This window comes from Lygodium microphyllum, chromosome 18 (genome assembly GCF_053477565.2).
Source record: "Lygodium microphyllum isolate KBCC chromosome 18, Lygodium_microphyllum_v1.1.10, whole genome shotgun sequence".
Classification (NCBI taxonomy): domain Eukaryota; kingdom Viridiplantae; phylum Streptophyta; class Polypodiopsida; order Schizaeales; family Lygodiaceae; genus Lygodium; species Lygodium microphyllum.
The window spans coordinates 44336640-44359982 of record NC_141152.1 but is presented as its reverse complement, the minus strand read 5'-3'; the positions used below and the strand labels follow the sequence as shown (position 1 = coordinate 44359982).

Below are 23343 nucleotides of genomic sequence, written 5' to 3'. Positions count from 1 at the left end.
TGCAAGAAATGTTTTAGAGGAACCAACCAAACAAGGCAATGACACAGTAGCAACATGTGACCTGCAAATAATTGGCATTGGACTGTGCAAAACCTTACATATTTAAAGTACCCTGCAAAGTAATAAGGAGAGACAAACTTACTAGTAGGGCTACTGAATGCAAGACGTAGCAAATAAGTTCCTGTTACAATGCTTAGGTTCATCCCATCGTGAAATTTGCTGTAGTCACAAATATCTACAACCACGAGTAGTCTCTGAGTTTGATGGTTGCAGCTCGGCAGCTGTTTTTGCCAAAGAATAGTAGCTAGACTAGTAAAGTTTTAAGACAACTACCTCAAGTTCACAACATCCTGCGATTCATGCATTAAGATGGCATGTGTTTTCTGCAAGCTGTTTGCAAATTAGGATCTTAGGAAAGCTTACAGCAGTGCTCATTAGAAGAGCAGCAATACTGTGACATAATGCTGTTTACACCAGCCAGAAAATTCTCTGCAGCCCCATATCATGGATTATGAAAGGTAAAACAATAAACCTCAACCAAGGATTCCACAATTGGAACGCTGCCTCCACAGGATCAGATTTGATCAATACAATGAACCGATTGAAAACTAAAATACTTAAACTACACTGAAGGCCGACTGAATTGTAGATGCAACATGTGAGGCAACTGTTTGAGATGCAAAAGCTTGAATCTGTTTCTTGGCATCTGCACAACAAACAGTCCGTCATCCATCTAGGAAGCAGTGAAGAGTTGTGCTAAGGATATACTGAACATGTTCTCTCTCTCCAAAAAAAAATTAACCACACTCCCTGAAAATTTAATCTAGACTGAGACAACCAGCAGTATCATGCAAAGTGTAAACAGCCATGTGAGCCATATTAAGTTTTGATTCGTCTATAATAATTCAAATGCCTGAAGAAGTTTAAATACGAAGTTTCTATGTTGATTAAAAAGCTCAATAGCCCAATAACCCAACATCAAATTACCTTTTTTGCACTTTGTGAAGCCAATGAGATTTGCAATACTCAACGCCAAGCATACTCCAACCACCAAAAGATAATCAATGTTGAGCCTTATGATTGCAATAATTCCAAGAGCTACCCACACTGCAGCCTGAAGAACAACCCACACAAGGACCCTAAGACATATCTCTTTATCAATTAGTTCATACAGGAGATTGAGTCTTTTCCAATCAGGAAATGCTAGGGAAATAAACTTGTCTCTACAATAAACACATCTGCCAATAGTTTGCAAAATGTTGCTTACAGAATGACAAGCCTTAGCATGTACAATAATTACTATTTTTATTACTGATCAAGGAGACAATTGAGTGGCATAAAGGACAAATAACACAAAAAATACCTCTCCTCTCTACTTAAGAATGCTAAGTACAGGTTAATAGAACACTGAGTAATAAATAAGACCTATCCCCCTTTAAATAAACCTTGGCTTCGCAACCTTACTGCACCCAATGGTGCAACCAAGCTAAAACAGCCTACAGTCCAACTCACTTTCATACTGAAAGACTCAGACATCCGGCCTCAGCTATTTCCAGAAAAGTTGGCTTTTGACAGGCAAATTTGGCATGCCTGCATCTAATCACTCACCAGGATAATAATGATTTCAAGTGTTAGCCAAGATGCAAAAAGACTATTTATGGAGGTTGAATGTGCAAAATCCCTTCTTCGGTCACAAGCCAGAATTAAGCAACTCCTAACGATGCGATTGATTTGTAGACGGTGGGAAGCGCTTACTTCCATAGTTTTTTTCATGTGTGTATGAATCCAGAAAGTCTACGTATGTCTGAGTATGGTAAGTATGAAAAAAATAATTCATTCATTGAACAATGTTTAAAAGAGTTGGATTTTGTTTTGGGAGAAATCATTTATGCTTGCGATTTTCCTATTTTGTTTCTTCTTCCTAGTTTTTTGGACTTACATTGTCCCTCTTGAGATCACACATGTAGGTCTTAGATACTCTTTTTTGGAGCTTACAGGAGTGATACACTATAACGGTTACCTCGTCTATCGTGATTCACAGTTCAAACAACTCTCAGCTCTTGTCAAACTGTCAAATATAACTTATTTTACATGTTTCTTGAATGGATTTTATGTTTCTGCATATTTGAAGAGTCTTATTTGGTATATCCCCTTGAATTTTAAGGTTGTCTATGAAATACCCACGTATGGAATTTCAGTGGGCTGAACCATTTTTAATTTCATAGTTCTATACCCATATGCATATGCCATATGAAAAAACTATTCTGACTTTGCCAAATAAGCTTCAAGGAGTGATTTACAGCATGCACAAACAACACAGCAGATCTTACATGGACATATGTTTCGGTCACCTTGGTGATGGGGAGTTCCTGGCCATGGTACCCTTACCGATGATTCTACAAGCTTAGTTGCATGGATTAGGGCATGTATGAATGACTTGGTGGTGGCCATGAATGACTGCCTGCCTATCTCTCCTCGAGCATGAGAGGCAAGAGCTACGGCGCATGAGGGCTGTGTGCAATCTAGCAAGGCCCTTTATTAATTCATGTCATTGCCACTAGTAACAAGGAATACGGAATGGGAAATGGTGTTATGTCGATGGACATCCCGATGGGTGCTAGTAGCATTGGTCACGGTGGTTACGAAGTGACTTAGTGTGAATGCACTAAGGACACTTTGGGGTTAGGGCAACGGAGTCCTATAAAAAGGACTCAAGGCCCTATTGTGCACATTCACTATGTGATCACTACTCTTGGACTCTTGGCCCATTGATCGACACATCCGTATACCAAGATGCTGGGGCTTGGTGGTATGGGATGTGGTCATGGCCTGAAGTGCTGCTAGCTCCCAAGCTCAGGGTGTTGAGAAACCCTTCACCCGTAGTTTGCGTTTTTGCATTTCTGCGTTTTGCATTTAGGGTTTGCAGCCCCAAAAAGGGGCACCATCCTAGACTGATTATGCCTATTTATAGGCCACTCTCTCATTCATTCCTTACGGCTGATTCATTTAGTCCGTCACCTCTTCTCTCCAACCTCTCCACTGCCCTCAAACCCCTTCAGGAGGACATTGCGGTTCGTGGTTTGTGGCTGTCTTCATCATCTTCCTTGTGCTATGGCACCCTTGTTCCCTTGTATCACATTCACTCCATGATTCAAAACTTCATCATTCCATTCATGAGAGTTTCTTCTCTCTTCTCTTCTCTTCTCCATGTTTGCCGAGTTCACTCCGTGTTCCTCCCCGCAAACCCTACTGTCTCGCTGGTACGTCATCTTTTGACATGGTATCAAAGCTGGATCTGCTCAAACAGCAGCAAAGATCCGCCACTCTAGTGACGGCAAAGACCGGTGGCAAATTCTGCATCCACTTCTCTTCTACTGCTGCTACATCAAAATCTCGTTTTTACAGGTTTCAGGTGTTTTCAGCTTGTTGCCCACACCCCTTTCGCGGAGGACATTGCAGTCCTAGTTGTCCCTTGCTGTCATCTACAGTTTGGCGCCTGTTTCCAGCCCTCCACCTCCTGTTTGCAGCTGTTTACAGCAGAGTGATTATTGCTGATCACTCTCCGTTCAGAAAACAATCTCGTTTTTGCATATTTCAAGTATTTCAGCTTGCTGCCCACCACCTGGACGCGGAGGACATTGAGGTCCAAGCTGGCCATTGCTGTCTATAACAGTTTGGCGCCTGTTTCCAACCTCACACACACTGTTCAGAGCTGATTTCAGCATACTGACTGTTGCTGCTGGTTTTTCCTACGTTTTTAGTCTTTCTTTCTCGTGCAGCCTACATTTTGAGTCTTTCTCTCTCCTCACCTGCGTTTTTCTACTGGTTGCAACCTCTCACTACTGGTCGCATCCTCCTCCCATTGGCAGCTCACTTCCAGCCCTTCCACTGCCCTCCTAGCCCTTGAGGCGGACATTGCAATTCATGGTTCGTGGCTAACCTCTTCCTTCTTCAGCAAGGCACACTAGTACCCATGGCTTCTTTGCCCCCCCGGAGTATATGCATCTTCCACCAGGCACTCCTTGTGCCACCTGTCCTTTCTGGGCTGCAAAGATAATTTTGCATCAGCTATCAGAGTACTATACTCAAGGCAATAAGACGCATCCGATGCGTACTAAGACCTTTCGAGCACATGGAGGATCAATTGGCACTACGACCTCCTAGAGATCGTCGCAATGCTATCAGCAGTCTTCTCCCGCCTATTTTCAAGTACAGTGGCTACCACGGCCCAAGGTTTTGCAGTCCGCTCCATCGAGAGAGAGTGATTGTTTAATACCGTCTCCTTGTCAGTCTGCTCCTTCGAGAGAGAATGGCTGCTTGATTCCTTCCCCTTCTTCCGTTTCCCAGTCCGCTCCATTGAGAAGTAGCGACTATCGCCCACTCATTGCTCAGTCTAAGCCCCACCCTTCACCCTCGCCTACTCAGGTTCGAGAGGCCAACTCAAGGCGTTCTTCACCACCCCAGATATCTTCTTCGGCACTATCGGCGGCACTTCCTTCATCCGCAGACATTTCGGAGTCCGTGATCCATGAGTTTTTGGATTCCCTATCTACCTCACAGAGGGATTCATAGAGGGATGATCTTTCTTTGCCCTCCAAGGGGGCATCTACATCTATTGCGACTTCAGAGGGGGCTTCTATTCTTCTAGTTTTATAGGGGGTCCCCACCCACCGCTCAATCCTTCGCACACCTTAGCGGAGGCCTTTTACCTTCTTCTTCTACCCTTGGATGGGGTGGCTTCCTTCCAACAATCATCTCATCTCTTGATACCCAGGATCTCGAGGATCTACCTAGATCGGGGCCTTGGAGGTTCAGCCGCCGCGACTTGGTGATGAGGCCTTCGTATTCCTTCCCGCATGGATGCACGAAGCTAGTGGCTTCTCTCCCGAGGTTGAGTTTCGGGATCTCCAATACACTCTGTCTACTGTTCTTTACTGCACGTTACCTTTCAAGTTGAAATCTTGAATCTTAGGCATCCCCTACATCTTCTTCCTCCTCCTCTTTTTGCTTTGGTCACTTGGTCAGCATGGAGCCAACTCCCGAGATCAAGTACGAGTATATCCTTATGGTTCCTGGCAAAATACAAAGTCTAACATTCCTCCTCTACGTTGCATGTTTCCATCATCTTTAAACTAGGGCGCTTAGGCAAGTAAACAATTTCCCCACGAGGGACACTCTCCAAGTGGCACCTGTTGCATGAGCATTCTTTAGCATGTAGCATTCCATCTCCACCTCACTCTTCTCTTCTTCCCCCTTTTGGGCCTAAGAGGGGGTGTTAAGAAACCCTTCACCTGCAGTTTGCATTTTTGCATTTCTGCATTTTGCAATTAGGGTTTGCAGCCCCAAAAAGGAGCACCATCCAAGACTGACTATGCCTATTTATAGGCCACTCTCTCATGCATTCCTTAAGGCTGATTCATTCAGTCCATCACCTCTTCTCTCCAACCTCTCCACTACCCTCACACCCCTTCAAGAGGACATTGCGGTTCATGGTTCGTGGCTGTCTTCATCATCTTCCTTATGCAACGGCACCCTTGTTCCCTTGTATCACATTCACTCCATGATTCAGAATTTCATCATTCCATTCATGAGAGTTTCTTCTCTCTTCTCTTCTCTTCTCCATGTTTGCCAAGTTCACTCCGTGTTCCTCCCCACAAACCCTACTGTCTCATTGGTACGTCATCTTTTGACACGAGGGTGAGCTTGTTTGGCTCTATGGCTAGGAGGTGAGTTTAATGTTCAATCCCTTTTATGTTGCGTTTGGCTTGTGTCATGTCTTTGCAATGTCCTACCATACTAATGACTGTAATAGGTCCCTATGACAAAGAAAAGAATTATTGTGTAGTGTTGTTTCTCACTTCCTCTCTCTCTCTCTCTCTCTCTCTCTCTCTCTCTCTCTCTCTCTCTCTCTCTCTCATATGACAAAAATAATAATAACTATGTAGTGTTTTTTCTCATTTCCTCACACACGCATGCACACACACACACACACACACACACACACAATTGAGCTCCCTTCTTCGTTCATCATTGATGATTAAGACATATTATTACAATAATTTGAGGTTCGTAAAATTGAAAGTGGCTTTTCTATTTAAAAAAAATACTAAAACATCTAGTCTATTTTCAAAGGACATGTCTCCCCTACAACACCGTTAGTATCCCATCTAGCTTGGCTTGATCCACATGTTATCCTACGGGAATACAAACCACCTAAATTTTGGCAACCATAATTTGGGATATTGTCCTCCATCATAGATTGTTCTATGTATTGACCTGAGGTCAATGTCAATCGTACCAGCTCTTGAAAATAGAGAAGAGTCGTAACAGATCTCAATGTCTGTCAACAATGTCTCGTAGTAGCATACAAGACTATCCTATCAAAAATGCCTTGGAGCATATGTGACCATGGATTCCCTGCCTTTGGACAAGACTACCAAAAAATCCCCTCATGTGAGCTCAAGACTAGGAGCCAAGCCCGCTCTCTATCAAATAAACAGCTCATCATGACCCTAGATGTCAATCCCAACTCCAGGATTTGAACCTGCCAGGTCGATGCGTCAAGAACGTCCCTCTCTAAACATGTGCACTTGTATACGTGTATAGATAAGGCTCGGTTGCCCCATCTCACCACCCTCTCGCATTCCCTCTCTGGCACCAGAGAGTTAAGGGATGACCGCAACATCTAGACTAGAAAGCAGCTGAGGAAAGGGCAATCAAGCCCTTTCCGCAATCTAAAGAAGTGGATCCCTTCCGCACCGTAGACTTCGCCTTGGCCAAAGGATTGAAATCGAAGTCTGAAGAAAAGGATGACGCGTCAGAGAAGTCCACATCCCGCTTCTTCTTCTTCTTCCATGAGGCTGCTAACTCCTTGCAGTCCTTCCGCAAGTGGCCCTTCTTACCACCATGATAACACTCAGCCTTCAATTTCTTCTTCCTGTCACTTCTCTCTGAAGCTGTAAAGGCCTCATTAGAACCACCATAATGAGATGAGAGCCTCCCTTGGAAACGCAAAGATGTCTCATGCTCAAGCAACATCAAGGACATGTGTAAAGCTCACAAGTATAGAGGATGTTTGTGCCCTAAAAGCATTTGCCACTCCATCAAACTCCAAGGGGAGCTTATAGAGTACCATACACATAAGATATACCTCTTGAAAGGCAAACATCATATGTCGAAGCTAGTCCTGTACCTGTGTAATGCGGAGCAAAAAATACTGAATCGTATCCTTGGACTCAAACTTCATCTGCTGAAGATGTCCATAAAGAGTCACAACACGCATGGGGGAAGGGGCCTCATACAACATCCGAAGCTTTGACCATATTTCTAATGATGTGCTACAGGAGGTAACCGTCTAGAGAGCTTCTTTAGAAATACACCGAAGCAGTGCAGAATACGCACGTGCATCGTTCACATCCCATATAAGCATAGCATCCTCATGGTTGTCCTCATCAAAATCGTCGAGAAAAGAAAAAGAACGCTGAGGCCAAGAAATAGCTCCACATACAATGTACCAAATCTGCTTCTGCACAAACCAAGCTTTCATCACAATACTCCATGTAAGATAGTCAGGTCCATGTAACTTATAATCTGTAGAAGTGCACAGAGGAGTCATCTGGAGAGGAGAAGAAAAGAAGATAGAAGATAGAGGGTATACAAAGAGGGAATACAGCCAAACCAACAGCAAAGACTTCACAAAATGAGAGCCACATGCAATGTAACCAAAAATCTGATAAAAAACAAAAGACAACTACTACAAAATTAAGAAAAACCACTCAAAAACTGTCAAAAACAGCAAAAATGGCATATACAAATAGTCACCCAGCCACGGTTAGGGGCAGAAAACCAAAAATGCACACAAGTGGAGAATTGAATGCAGCAAACTGACGATTGCAGAGGCTGAAATCCAAGCGCAGGCTGAAAACGCAGGTTGCCAGTCTGAAAAACGTAGGCCTGATCAGCAGGGGGAAGAAAGACCTATAATAAGCAAAAAAACCACAGCAAAATCCTAGATCCTGCAATTTGATACCATGTCAAAAGTGGTGCATCAATGGAAGCATAGACAAGTGCTGAAATAAACTGCTGAACACAAGACAAAAGAGAAAGAACAAAAGAACAAAAGCACACTGCAAATGAAGAAAACTCAAAGATGTGCTCGGCAAATGGATTCCATATACTAGACACAAGAATGACATGTACAACAGTGAGTCACTAGCTATGTGGGCACCGGCACTGGCTCCTCTCTCCAACAAGAAGACTACCTAAAGAATGATGATGACTGAATGAGAGAAGGAGCCATTGAATAAATAGGCCCAAATATCCCAAATATGGCAGCCGGTCAGCTAGCAATAAATGCCTAAATAATCACTAAAATGGCTACTATAAAATGCCTAATTTACACAATAATATCAAGCATAGCCCAGACTCACATATGAGCTGACTAGACTACTAACAAAGGGAGGAGGAGAAAGGCAAAGCTGCTATAGACACCTGTTGTAGAGGTTGTTCCAACCATGGAAGAGTGCATCAAAGGCAAGCAGCAGTTGATCAAGGACTCCTACAAGCTAGTGATGGCAAGGTTGATCATCCTAGAGGCTGGCAACTGCATCTTGGCCTCCAATGCAGGTTTCGCTGCAATCAATTGGCCATTCACAACAAGGCACATTACATTTCAGCCAATTTTGGTGATGAAACTTTGAAATTCCTCTGTCTTCAGCTTCCTCTCTATCCTCTCAACCACAGCCAATTCATAGCTTCCCTAAAAATCTTCGCCAAATTCGATACCAAAAGGGTACACTTGGAGATTTCCTGATGCTAAACCCTAAGTTCCAGTAAAAAATATGGTTTACTGACCACCCTAGGAAGAGTGCTCAAAAATTGGGGCCTAGCACTTGAAATTCAATTGCTGAAATTTGAGCATTTCAACGAATTTCAAGAGGTCAGCCAGCCAACATTGGATTTGGGGAAAACTTTGTCATCCAAGGAGCGAATTGAAGACCAATCCCCAATCAACCAAGGGGCAAATTGGTTTGAAGGCTTGCTATTCGCTTTTCACAATAAGAGGCATTGGATAGTGAAGGAGATTGGAGTTAAATCTCAGTGTACTTCATCCAATTCTAATAGAAGCTAAAGAAGTACCACAAGGGGCATCAATTTCGAGGCCAACCAAATGTCAAATGTCCAAGATTAAGCAATAACATTTGCATTTCAAATTATGTGAATTGTATGCTAGCTGTAATTAGTATTACAACAAGTCATTACCACCCAATGCCCTGATGTAATACTCTTCCATATAGGCTCTTCCAGGTGGTGAAGAAGATCAGTGATATTGCATATAGGCTGAATTTGCCTCCACACTAGTTAATACATAACGCATTTCATGTGAGCTTATTGAAACCTTTTCATGGTTATGTGCCAAAGGATGTATTTGCTGAAATTTAGCCAAGGGTTGAGAAGTCGGATGAGATATTGGTACCCAAGCAAATATTGGCACATAAAGAGAGAAAGATCACAGGTAGAGTTTCCAAGAGATATTTAGTGGAGTTTCAAAATTATTCATCAATGGCGCTAAATGGATGGAAGAGAGTAACTTATCAAACCACTCTCAATTGTTGCAACTAGACCTTAGATGTTCTTCTCGGAGCTGACTTTAGATCAAGCTTGGTCAAGTTTAACAGAGAAAGAGTCCAGAATATTGTCTAATATTCAAGGGAAAATCTAGCACTTTCACTCCTCCATTAATGGACAGCTCTAGTGTATAGTGGATATCAAATGTATTCAGCACTATACTTAGTATGCATATGGTATGTTTTTCATCTATAGCTCCGAGACTATACATTTGCATCAGTTTATGATCATCATAGGTTCATTACCATTTGTTAGTTTATAGTGCATGGTCATTAGTATTCAATGGTATTCAATTGGTTTTATGGACAGCAATGTGTTTTATGAATGCCATTGATAGTTCAGCCATGGTTTGGACTCTATCTACACTTTACTATGGTTGTTTGGCCATAGAACAATTGAGATATATTAGTAATGGATGCATCCTATGGGTTTCTTGTAGTAGTTTTGGACTCTTTTGGTCTATTATATTTTGAGCATATTGTATGCTAGCTGGAAATTTTCAGCAAGTATTTCTTAGTATATGGTTAAGCAATAGCAACTAATGATGTTTTACTATGATGCCTTATGGAAATTCCACTATAGTACACTTTGCTTAGGCACATTGAAGTGCAATCGGAGCCAATTGAGAGGATTTCAAGGGGGAGAACTGTCATGGGGACGTGAATCTTTTATGCTTTGCTTAGCATTTGATTTAGCTGTTAATCAACTGTGCAAACGTGAGGTACATGTGTTGTGCAAGTCAAAGTCATAATGGCAAGTGAAGGACCCCAACAAGTCAGTGGGTGTCAAAGGCAAAAGTTATAACAAGTTATACCAGTCAAGAACTCAATTGTGACTGGTGACAAAGTTGGGCCTAGAACAATTTATTAGCCATTAATGTCAATGGTGACATTAGGAACTATGCATTAATTAATTACTTAATACCATTCTAAGGGCTAATAAATGCTCATGATTACTTGGCCCACAAATTGGCCTAGCACTCCTATTTTTCTAAGCAAGAATTATTAATGACATCAATTTTCAGATTTAATATTCTGAAAATTAATTTAATTGGGCTAAAAATTGCTAAGTTGTGAAAATTGCAATTAGAATGCTGTCACTAGGCAAAACTTTCCCATGCAAGAGGGGAAAGGACTATTAGAGGCTGGTAGACCCTCATTCCAGCATTCTGACAGCTAAAGGGAGAAGGAGAGAGACAAAGCTACCGTAGATGCCTGTTGTGGAGGCTGTTCCAGCCATGAAAGAGACACAAAAAGCGGACACTAGATGATCAAGGACTCCTATAGGCTGGCAACAGCAGGGTTCATCATCTAAAGGCTGGCAACTGTAGTTTGGGCTCCAATGCGCATTTGGCTACAATCAATCAACCATTCACGGTAGGGCAGCATTGAATTTCAGCCAATTTTGGCAATGAAACTCTGAAAATTTCTCTCTCCAACTTCCTCTCAATTCTTTCAGCCAATTCACAGCTTCTCTTAAGAATCTCAGCCAAATTTAGTCCCAAAAGTGTGCAATTGGAAAACTCAGAATTCTGGTGCTAAACCCTAAATTATAGCAAATTTAGGGCTAACTAGCCACCTTGAGAAGAGTGCTCAAAAATTGGGGCCTAATATTTGAAATTCACTTGCTGAATTTTGCACATTTCAGTAAATTTCAAGAGGCCAGCCAGCCAACATTGAATTTGGGGCAAACCTTGTCATCCAAGGAGCAAAATGAAGGCCAATCCCCAATCAAACCAAGGGGCAAATAGGTTTAAAGGATTGTTGTTCGCTTCTGGCAACAAGAGGCATTGGATAGTGAAGGAGATTGGAGTTAAATCTCAATGTACTTTATCCAGTCGTAATAGAAGCTAAAGAGATACCGCAAGGGGTGCGAGTTTTGGGGCCAATCATGGGTCCAACATCCAAGATTAAGTAGCGACATCAGTTTGTGAGAATTTGGTGCTTACTGTAAGTAGTGTTAAATCAAGTCATTACCACCCATCCCCAAAAGGATTGGTCGGTTTCAACCTGGGTGGGCATTTCATGCTGCCCACCTGCATTTTCTCTCTCCTCAACATTCTCTCTCATCCTCCAACCTATTCTCAGTCTTTCTCAGGAATTTCCAGCAAATTCAGCCATTAGAGGTGGAATTTTGGTGAATCTATGATATAAATCCTAATTTGAAACAAAAATCAAGGTTTGACAGCCATCTTGAGAAGCATGCTCAGAAATTGAAGGCCTAGAGACTTGAATTTCAATCACTGACATTGAGGCAATTTCAAGAGATTCAAGTGGCCATTCAACTAGCAAACATTGGGGGCTAAATTTCACATCCAAGGAGCAATTGAAGGCCAATCCCCAAGCAAGCCAAGGGAAAATTTGGTTTGAAGGCGTGCAGTCATTTATAATAGCAAGAGACTTGGATTGACGGAGGAGATTAAAGAACCTCAATGTATTCCATCCATTTGGGGATAAAAACAAAGAAATATCACGAGGGACTCCAATTTTGAAGCCAACAAGCTATCCATTGTCCTAGAGTAAGTGGTGAATTGTGCATTTCAGTTTATGTGCTTTGATTGCTTGCTAATCACTTTATTACCAGCCTCTTCAAGGAGGAAGGCTAGTTCTAGTGAAACTCACTAGAACTAGCCTTCCTTCTTAGAAAGGGGGTAATTTCCTGATCAAGCACTTAATTACAACAATCAGCAAATAAACATAATTTGAAATGCATAATTTACCTTGATAATCTTGGACGGTAGACATCATGTTAGAACAAAACTAGCACCCCTTTGGTATATCTTTAACTTCAATTGCCAATGGATATATTACAAGCTGAGATTCCACAATCTCCTTTGCTGATCCAAAAGCCCCTTGCTGATCCAACAATCAACAAATAAATCGGGCAAATTGCCCCTTGATTTTCACCCAAGACTTGCTCTAATTGGACCCCAACTAACCAAATCCTACGCCAAATTTACAATAGTGGCTAGGCATCTGAAATCCCCGACAGTACAACAAATAGCAAGCATTGATTTCAATGTACGATGCCTTATCACCGTAACACACAATGAAACTCATTAGAATGTCTTATATAATGCCAAGAGCATATGAGATCTAAGTGATAGTTGTATTATCTCTAACTTCAATATTATTTTCTTTGATTCTTGACTCAAACTCACTCATCATACCTACATTTGTTTGTAGTTGAGATCTTATGCATTTATCTCATGTCTATCCATGAGTTTCATCCTCCCTAAAGGGTTAGCATTGCATGTGATTAGTTGAAAGTGCTCTCATAATGTCCAACATTGAGGGTCATATTTGTTGGCATGGGTTCTAAGATAGTTGCTAAACCCTAATTGTTGCAAAAATTCAGGAATTGCAATAGAGATCCCTCTACTGTCCACCAAATTTGGCTGAGAAATGCTAGGGTCTCCTAAGAATGGATTGGAGAAGGTAAAAGAAAGCCAAGATAAGAGAGAAATCTGCTTTCTTCACAAGCCCCCAAATGGCTGTCTTCTGCGGCAAATTGCTATTCTTTGAAATGGACCAGCAACTCTCTCGCTCTTTCCCCTGGACTATAAACTAACTGAATGGCTGAGACTAGCCCCCAAAAACGTTTTCTCAATTCGCATGGGCATTTTTGCAAATTGACAACCTTCTAAACCCATTTTTCAGCATTATCCGATCATTTAATTAATTTTCAAAATTAAATAATCCTAAAAAATAATTTCAACCCTTCTGAGCCTGTCCAAAATTAAATGTGCCTATTCATAATTAAATTGGCTAGGCCCTTTGCAACCTAAAGTGGTCCCCAAACTCTATTGATCCTTAAACTGGCATTAATTAATTAATTAATGCTAGTCCCTAGTCTCACCACTGACACTTGCTGGCCAAACAAATGTCCTAGAGTCAAAACTAACACCGACTGACCACCAAAACCCAATTGGCATAACTTATCACAACTTTTGCCTTTGATACCCACTGCATCCTCGGAGTCCTTGTTCTGTTACCATGAAATAACTGCCATGTGTATCACATGTGCTAAACAACCTTGCACATTTGATTAATAACTTAATCAAATGTTATCAGCAACATTAAAGTATCTCAAAATTCAACGTCCCTATGGCTTCCAGTGATGGTGCTCTTGAAATCTTGTACAAACCTTCTTGTAATCTCAACTCATGAAGAGTTGGTTAAATAACTCAATTCTTGCATCATGGGCCCACTTATTGCATCAAATCAGATACCAAAAGATGTAAGATGACTCATGGTGTATGAGTTGTCATATCGCCACCTCTTATATGAAGTCGTACTCGCATGGTGCTCCACTCCTCGTCATACCAAATATCCTATAAGACAATCCTACAAAGTGGCCTCAATCCAATTTCCAATTTGCATCAGGAAATGTTATCATGACTAGTATGTGCAAGGCAACACCAAGTAGTGAGGTGACCTCCTCTAAAGGTAGTGTTGGACCTGTACCCAAGATCCTTACTTAAAATGGTCCATATATACATGGCTATTGACTTGAGAGAGAAGGATCCTAAGGTATCTAGATAGAACTACAATGTTGCTAACATGGTGTTACTTACATGTATATGTATGTCAATGATAGAGCCCAAGTAAGCATGATTTGTTCCCACTCCAATGGATCAACCTAATACACCAAGTAGTCAATTGTACTCGCTCCATGCCTAAGTGGATCAAAGGTGAATCCTAATGATGGGCATTGATCCAAGGTTTCTCATATGATGTAATGTCTACTACATCCCTGAGGTTTTGAAAGAGGCTTGCCTCCTCCAAGTCCATCTCCTTATATGAGCTCTAAATGTCAAACAAAGGGGCTTGTTGGGCAAAGCAAGTATTAAGGAGAGGATTCTAGAAAAGAGAGAGGAAGAGGAACTAGCCAACTTTGTCAATGTCAAAAGAGAAATGAACCACTCCATATCCTAGCTAACTCGGAGTAATTCGATTGCTTTGACCAAGAGTGCACTTCAAATAGTACAATAGCATGCCCTTATGGGCAAGGCTAACATTTAGTAATATCCAAAACTTGAAGAAGCCAAAGATCTTTAAGAGCTGTTCTTGAAATTAAATGTGCATCTCCTACAGCAACAGGAATCTGATGACACACAGTTTCAGCTACCTTAAAAGTAATCTGTGTGTTCTCAAATATAAAACACAAAGGCTCCTTGAATGGATCACCATTCTCACTGTTGAAAATCAAGCCACCAAGATCCAGATCTGATACATACAGACAATGATACATATGGATCTGATTTTACAATTACAGCAGCATAATATAAATGCTTCTGAAACTATGCATATTTACAAAACATCTGTCATGCAGTCTCTAATTCCTACTGTAAGAGAGTAACAAAATTTGTCCTCATTCTCATTAATTTCAACCTATAGTGCACAGGCATGAAAAGTTAGTACAACAAGATAAACTCATATAATGCTTTTTGCCACATATATGCAAATAAACCTACACAAACGCGTTAACAAGCCACCAAATTCATACAATGCCCATGCTAAACCTGTATCACAAGCCACCAAATTCATAGAAAGCAACAAGCATAAGGGCGAACTTTACGCACATTGAGGTAAAGTGTCCACCAAAACAGCCAGGAATCCTTTTTGTTCAGCCTTGCCAATTCCTGTGAACGAGTAATGTATAAGTCAATTGATGTATTGTCCATGTGTGACACTTCTACAAAACTGCATTAGTATACCTGCTGATCTAGTGATTCAAACTGCCAAACACTCTCGCCTTGATCATTCACTTCATTCCACCATCGTAAGCCAACAAGGATGCGCCCACTGACATTCTTGACTACCCAGAAGTCTAAGGCCGCAAATAAGACGGTGATGACAAAATGGATTGCAAAATAGTTGAAGAAAAGGGAAGACAGGATGTAAAAGGCAATGGCCAAACCCTAGAATGCAAACACACAATGAGAACTTAGTATTTTGTCCACAAACACATACATGACAATCAAAAAGTGGTAAACGTAGATCGAATGTCACTGATGCCGTGGATTGAAGTTTGGCACAAGCATGCAATGCGAACGTTATTTCGTTGGCATTTCAACAGGTGTCCTATGACCTGATTTGCTATGCAAAAACATGTGTTTGACAAACTTTCCTGTCTAGATCAGACATTGCAGACAGCAGTAATGCTGTACACTCAAATTGCAATACATAATTTACCGCTAGCAATTTCAACGGTTACAAATTTCAAGATAATCAGTTTAACAAACGCTCTCCTGTTTAGATCATATGCCACCGTAGCTGTAGACTGAAGTTTGACAGAAATTTGCCACACCACGCAAATGCAATTTCATAAGCGAATTCAACAAGTGAATTATACGATCGGATGTGTCTATGGTATGTTTAACAGAAACTGACGCGTTTAACAAATCCATATCCTGTCTTCTAGCGGAGACGAGGCACACCTTAAAGAGCACGTGGAAGAAGCAAGTGATGGGGTTCATATACTTCTCCCCTTCTGCCTGTGAAAACAGATCAGGCGAGGATCAGAATGGAGAAGCAGAAGATGCAGCAAAAAAAAAAAAAAATGGCTGCCATCACAACAAAACGAGAAGCAACAGAGAAAAATGAAACGTGACAGAGAACTAACCATGGCGACTATCAAGAAACCCGACCTCCGTCAAGCACTCAAAGGAAGGGCATGTCCATGTAGAAATTGTCCTCCTCCCAAGAAATGATCATGGAGACAAGGCCCCTGCCTATCCATCTATGATCTCCCTCTCCCTCTTTTTGACAATTTGTTACAACCAATAAATTTGTATTACCTAGCACACCTCATTTATTTAATACACCTCTTTTGTTTTTCCGATGACTTATTGGACCAACAAATTTGCATTATTTTTTTGGTTGGATTCACACACATTCGGATAGTTCAATGGTACGGGGTCGCGTTGATGACACACGGTGCACTCAACGGTGCAAATGCTATCTACATGAAGAGAATTTCATCTACCATGACCCCCGTGCTCCTAACACTAGTCTTGTAATTTGCCACAAAAGTGGTTGCAAGCCCCTCTAGTGGCTCATGTCCAATTTAATTATATTTGAAATTGCATATGCATACGATACCAAAATTGGATGGGACTTTACCAATCTCACAAGATAGTAGAATAAAAGATTTAAAACAAGTTCCAAGAGAATATTCATTTTCTACAATGAAATGGTTATTAAAAGTGCATAAATTTTGGTCAAACTGCATTCAGCAAAATGGACCTTTTTAAAAAGTTGATAATTTTTAGCTAATTACAAATCTCCTAACAGGAGTGCATACTATACATATTAAAGTATTTTTTATGAAAGTTTTAACCTAATTTTTTTTAAATGAGATGGTCTTGATTAAAAATAGTAAAAGTTTTCAATTTTATGCGAAAATGGTTTTAAAGATGGACATAGAAATATACACTTCCTAGCTTGTTTTGACCCATTCTTTTTTTTTTCAACTTCTATCTTATGCTTATCACATTTCCCAAAAACCGTTTCTTCTAAGTCTTTCGCTTGATGAGAAATGGAATTTTTTATAAAAGGTCCAAATTGTCACAAAAGTGGCTTTTTTGCTATAAGATCATATAGATGTTGCCCATAGAATACATGACTACACATAAAAAGGTTCCTCATTTGGTTGATTTACTTGCACGTGTAAATTCCATGTTTAACTTGGAGATTTTCAACCACATAATTTGCATTCTCAACCATATCAACTTATGATTATGGATCAGAAGGTAGAGTTATTGCATCACCAAAGAGAATTCGAGAGGAATGGAAATTATGTGATATAATTGTATAGAATATCAATGTGGATAAAAGAGAGTCTTGAGAATGGCTCTTCCCAATATATTTTTTTCTCACTAGTAAGAGGATGCCTCAAATGTCTCCTTTAGTAGAAAAGTACATGGCCATGATGACTCTAGGCACTATGATCAAACTAGTGCTATCCTTCATGCCATCTAACATGGGTACATATATTTGTGAGGTTTTCACACTCTATTGACATCCAATCACCTTTGTAATCCCCCTCCACCTTAAGGGGTTGTAGCATTGGTGTCTCCTTGACACCTTCGTCTCCCATAATCTCCCCACATTCCATGTATTTGAGTTTGGGTCTATTGATAGCCCTTAGGGCTTCCTAATCATAACCCCTTAAGGCTTCTTATGGAAACTTTGAAAAAGTATTTCATGGACTTTTGGATGGAATACTTCGAGACTTTGTCACTCAATAGCAATTCCTCTTAAGCATTATTGTATTAGAATTATTTTAAGTGAGAGAAAGAACTCGATCCATAATAATGGCTAGAGCCACATGTTAACTATTTTGCATCTATGTCAAGCACATGCATTGATATATTGCATTGATACAAGTATTCTTGACTTTCAATTTTTCAATATTGCACTATATGCTCACTTAGTAGGTTTCTAAAATTGGAAGTTATTACTAAATTCTACTACCCATTGCTATACTCCTCTAATGAATAAATAGTTGGTCATTCATGGTTTGATGGGTCTCGTGCTAAAGATATTTACACACTCCCTTAACCTTCAAAGAGTATCATTCCCACCATTAACATTAAAAGTTAAGATGGAAGCCATGATGATCATAGACAAGCAACATCATGTATGGTATTGTGTAAAAAGACAAAGAAGGACATGCTTGTGAACCTCAATGGAAGACTAATGCAAAGCATTGGGAGAATATCGGCATGAAGCACTGAAGGAATCTGGGTGCAGAGCACCTAGTATCTAGTTAGTTTGAAGTCGAGCCACCCATTTGTCATCAGTTCAGAGTAAGCTGTCCGAACGAGTTTGAAATGGCCCTTAATACATCTCTCATTTAAATAAGCCTCTTTTGTCTTATGTAGATACTAGGGTTTTCTATTTTTAGGGCCCCCTCCAAAAAAAAAAAGAACCTTATTAGTAAGGTAGGCATAACTTTTCAGCTTTCCCTTTCAAGGACTTGGCAATAAGGAGGGGCAAATGCCAATAAGTGGCAACTGAATCAATGGGATGAGTACATGAGTAATGGGAGGTCAAGAATTTAAAACCTACCATCGTACAACCCTACAGCTCCTTACCTTTAGGGGTATAGAGTTGGGATGAAGCCAAATCAAAAAATGATTCAAAATGGTCACATAGAAACAAGAAGGGGTCATTTTTTCCTTTAGAACATAGGTTTCGAAAGTATGAAAAATTCTATGTCTTATATTTCTTGCATTTTCAAAAAGTGGCAATAGCATGACTAATATGTGATGGCTTACTCTTTACAGTTTCTATTGAAGCTGTGTAAGTGATAGAAAATTCTCTCTCATCAATTTCCTATACTAAACATCTGTGTGTGTGTGTGTGTGTGTGTGTGTGCACGCATGCACTCACGCCCATGTGTGTTTCAACAAAGTATTGAGATAGTAAAATCTTAACAATTAATAAATAACATTTTGTAATGACATCAAATCATAAGGCATATAACATCAAGCTCAAATTACAAGTGATAACCTGAGCACAATCAAAGAAAACATGTTTGGAGGGAGGGACACCACTTGTTACCTAGAAAACTAGACATACTTAGATTATTAGTGAGGACTAGAGAATCAAACTTGTATTCCAAGTGTTAAAGGGCAATATCTAGTTCTTATCCCGATCACCCTCATGAGACAACTTTAACTTGGTCATGTCCATTAAGCTACTCAAAACGAGTGTCCCTAAATCTTGAGATATGCAAAGAGGAATAAAGAAGAGTGCAATTGATGAGAGTGGGCTCAAGGCTAGCATGAGCTTATATAGGCCCATAGCTTTAAGGAATGACATTCAAGAAAGAGGGGGGTTTTTTTGTTACCAATAAATAGAAAGAAACACAGGGGTTGGGTACTAGAGTAAACTAGGGAAAAAGCCATGAAAAGTCTTGGTCATAAGTGTTAAGATCAAAGGTAGCTAAAAGCTAGCCTATAGTTGGGTCATATGGGAACTATTAGTTTACGGTTGATTAGGGTAGTTAGAGTTTTGACAACATTGTTAAGAGGTTAAGAATAGAGCTTTTGTTTTGAAGGGCCATTCGCATAATATCTAATGCATGTTGCAATGAATGTTATCAATCATAAATTCAACCAAAATAGGGAGAAATTAGGTCAAACATATAATTGGTGATTTCAAAAACTAATTACAAACGCAACTTATTTAGAGCAATTATTGCATTATAAAGATAAAAATGCGATTAGTGACTCACACTGCATTGAATTTTATATATATATAAGGTATCATGATTAAAGCCCCATATCAATATTTCATTACTTATCGAAACCATGTTTAAGGGATTGTACTAGAAGATAGCCACATTATAAGGGATGGTAAGAACCCTATTTAGAGGGAAAGCCATTGGTTAAATAAGCATTTCCCCCCTTTTTTATTTAAAAAACCTAAATGGTGTTAAGCTAAGATTGAAATCCTTAATAATTAAAGACTTCATGCTATCAAGCAACAATATTAATCAATACACTCATCCATTATACAAGCTCCAAGTACTAATTGATTAACAATGTAGAGTTATTAAAATTTAGTCAAAATAACCAAAATTATGAAGTTAGGGTAATCAAGCTATACAAAACTTGATTTAACAGCAATAGTACGCTGGATAATATATCCTAGAGCATTTCATAACAAAGCAATGGTTGTATTAAGGCATCAAATATTAGTGTAGGGTAAATGGAGCCATGTATAGGGTCAAGTACTACCACGGACCATCATTGTTCTATGTACGAAGTTAAAATCTAAATATTATATAATTTATTAACAAATTTAATTAATAAAATACTTTCTTACTTATATTGCAATTTGCAACAAAATTAAATAGGGGAGAGCTCGGGGAGGGTGGATAACTTATGTCATTAAGAAATGTTGCTTATAAATGCAAAAACCATTACTCTTTTAACTTGATATGTAACTACCTTGTTTATGTTGTAATTTACAATAACTAAAATAATATGCCTTTGTGATAAATTTTAATTAATAGAATACTTCTCTATTTATATTGCAATTTGGAACATAATTGCGAGGGGTAGAAGGGGAGGGTGGATAACTTATGCCATTAAGCAATGTTACTCATATTATTATTATTTTAAATCAATATAAAACTTACATGTTTATAATACTATTTTTAATCAATATAAAACTACCTTACTTATATTTTAATCAATATTACTTATAAAAATATATATAGTGCCACTAATAATGTTACTTATCAATGAAAGGCTCAAATATAAGATTACATTGATGGGACCTGAAATGGGCCGGCACTGGCTATAGCACTAGCCGGACCTCATGCTCATGACACACAAACACCCTCACGGCCTCGTGGACCAAGAGCATCAATCTAATGCTAAATGACAAACCGCCCTAAAGCTTAATTCCTGCGTTCATAGTTTATAGTCCAACATTTCCCTAAAACTCCTTAGAGGGAGATCCCAAAGTACTTAGGCATAACGCCTCGTCACACACATATAGGAGGCACTCCACCGACTAATAGTCGGAGCCCCACTGCAGCTCTCCTACATCTCAGGGATTGGCCCTTTGATGCACTGCTAAACATATAACACATATGAGCACAACCTCCTCTCAAGGTAACAATATTTTACATTCCAGGATGTACCATTCCTCACTACAATTTCCCCTTAGGACCCAACGACTAACCTACAGCTTAGGACATCCTCTCACGCTCATTGTTGGTCACAACCTAAGGAAGACAAGTGCCATGCATCCAGGAGGTTTCTCTGATACCTCTTAATTATTATGCTTAATGCAAATCGTGTATGGATATGTGCTCAGACAAAAGAAAAATCAGCATGGTGCATGGTGCATAAAACATTCTTTCCATGAATTCCACTATCGCGTGTTGCGTTGAAAGGAGGCACCGAGCCATATACTCATGCTACCATCCTCTTTATTTAAATTGTTTCCTATTTGCCAAGTGTAATGCATAAATCAAATCTTTTCTTATCTTTCCATGTTTCAGTCCCTTTTCATCCAAGTCTTAGCATTTTGCATCATTGATCAGTTAGATAGGGTTTCCATGTATTTTTCCCTTTTTAAAAATGATAAATATGCACAAAACATAGAAACGGGGACAAACTGAGGCCAACCTCGTGCTTTGCCATCGTTATACATTGCACAAACATAGATATAATTTTCCCTAATTTTCTTCAGTCCATTTTTCATTTTTTCCTAATTTTAATCCAATTTTTTCCATTTTTGGGGCATTTTTCTCTATTTTCCTTTAATAAATAATGATTGAAAATGAAAATTGATTGTGGGTTGTGGCCCTTAGGTTCATTGACAGCAAAAACTCAGATTTAGTTGGTGTGACATATCATATTTTTCATTTATATAGTAAAAAATCCAATTTTACCCTTAAACCGCGCGTCTTTCATGCATTTTAACACTAATTCCAGCCATGTAGCCTTATATTTTCTGATTTTCAGAGCATAAACTGATCAAACTCATGGCAAACAATGTCATAAAGAACTTTCATCCCATATGAACAAGATTTCATAAAGCAAATAGCATAAAAAGATCATTTTTCTTCATAAAAATAACATTACTGCTTATTTTCAGATCTCGGTTTCTTGGTCTTGATTACGGGGCTGATTTCCAGCATGCATTTAATGCTCAGCATCTTCAAGAATAGCACTCTTCAAGTCTTCATCCATCCGGAAGCAATCCGGTCTTATCCGGACAAGCTTTCCTCCACCATTCTTCATTGTCTTCATCCACAAAAACATCCCCTTAAGGGAGAGAGAGGGAGGAAAGAGAAAGACTGAAATCAGAGATCTCCATTGAGGCCACCATTTGATGGGCAAAGCACGTCGATAGAGTCAGCATCCAAAGGGAAAAATAAGTTATATATATGAGAGAGAGACACACACACACACATTGAATCAATGCCCATGATCATTGGGGGGGTTATTTGCAGGCTGAAGATTGCTCATCAGCATGGGAAGCGCAAATTTCGGCGCAAGCAGATGGCACCATCTCCACGATTCTCTCTCCACGTTTTTGCCTAAAAATTTCATGCTACATTAAAATTTTGGGGGCTCCCAAAGGTCACCACCCACTTGGCCTCTCTAATGTCCACCCCTTCGCATCTTGACCGTTTCCTTGGCCATTTCCCCGTCCGGACTCCGAATCGAGCTCTGAAAAATCTTGAACGTCCAGCTTGACATCCCGCATTGGCCGGCAACTCCTGGCAATCTACACGGCATTCTGAAAAATTATCAAAAATCCACAAGTGTCGCTCAGGTGCCTTTTAAGCACTTTGCCGCTTAAAATTGTGCTAGCTGGAGCCGCCGCCTTCGACGTTGAATATTTTTCCCTTGATATTTGTAATTTTTAGCTATTTTTAAGCACTTCTCAGCATCAAAACTTCGCTCTCATACATCATTAGCTCTATTAACCAAAATACAAAATCTTAATTAAATCATAGTACAAATTAGAAATGTGACTCTTGATAAATCAAAAGGAATTTGAATACGATTGATTTAAAAATGCTATAAGCTTTAAAATAAAAAATGTACTTGAATCAAGACTATCAAATGCATTGAACAATAATCTACTTATAGCAATAAAGAATAGCAAAAAGATTACTTTAATACATTAAGCAATTAATTCATGGTATTATGGAGCACAACAATATTAGGATTTA

At 39.6% G+C, this 23343-nt stretch overlaps 1 protein-coding gene across 1 annotated transcript; it reads right to left on the bottom strand.

The window, feature by feature from the left end:
- Nucleotides 1-167: 167 nt before the first annotated feature.
- LOC148020817 (golgi apparatus membrane protein-like protein ECHIDNA protein) lies at nucleotides 168-16401 on the bottom strand. The gene is made up of 6 exons (XM_087698626.1): nucleotides 16255-16401; nucleotides 16070-16126; nucleotides 15347-15550; nucleotides 15212-15271; nucleotides 988-1114; nucleotides 168-706 (listed from the first exon to the last, which is right to left on the bottom strand). The coding sequence occupies exons 1-6, from the start codon at nucleotides 16255-16257 to the stop codon at nucleotides 618-620; spliced, it is 540 nt and encodes a 179-aa protein (XP_087554752.1). The 5' UTR covers nucleotides 16258-16401; the 3' UTR covers nucleotides 168-617.
- Between the last annotated feature and the right edge of the window lie 6942 nt (nucleotides 16402-23343).

Coding starts and splice junctions, on each gene's coding strand:
- LOC148020817 (XM_087698626.1), bottom strand. Junction 15,272..15,346: donor TTGAATCACTAGATCAGCAG/GTATACTAATGC, acceptor ACTCGTTCACAG/GAATTGGCAAGGCTGAACAA. Junction 1,115..15,211: donor GGTGGACACTTTACCTCAAT/GTGCGTAAAGTT, acceptor GTTGTTCTTCAG/GCTGCAGTGTGGGTAGCTCT.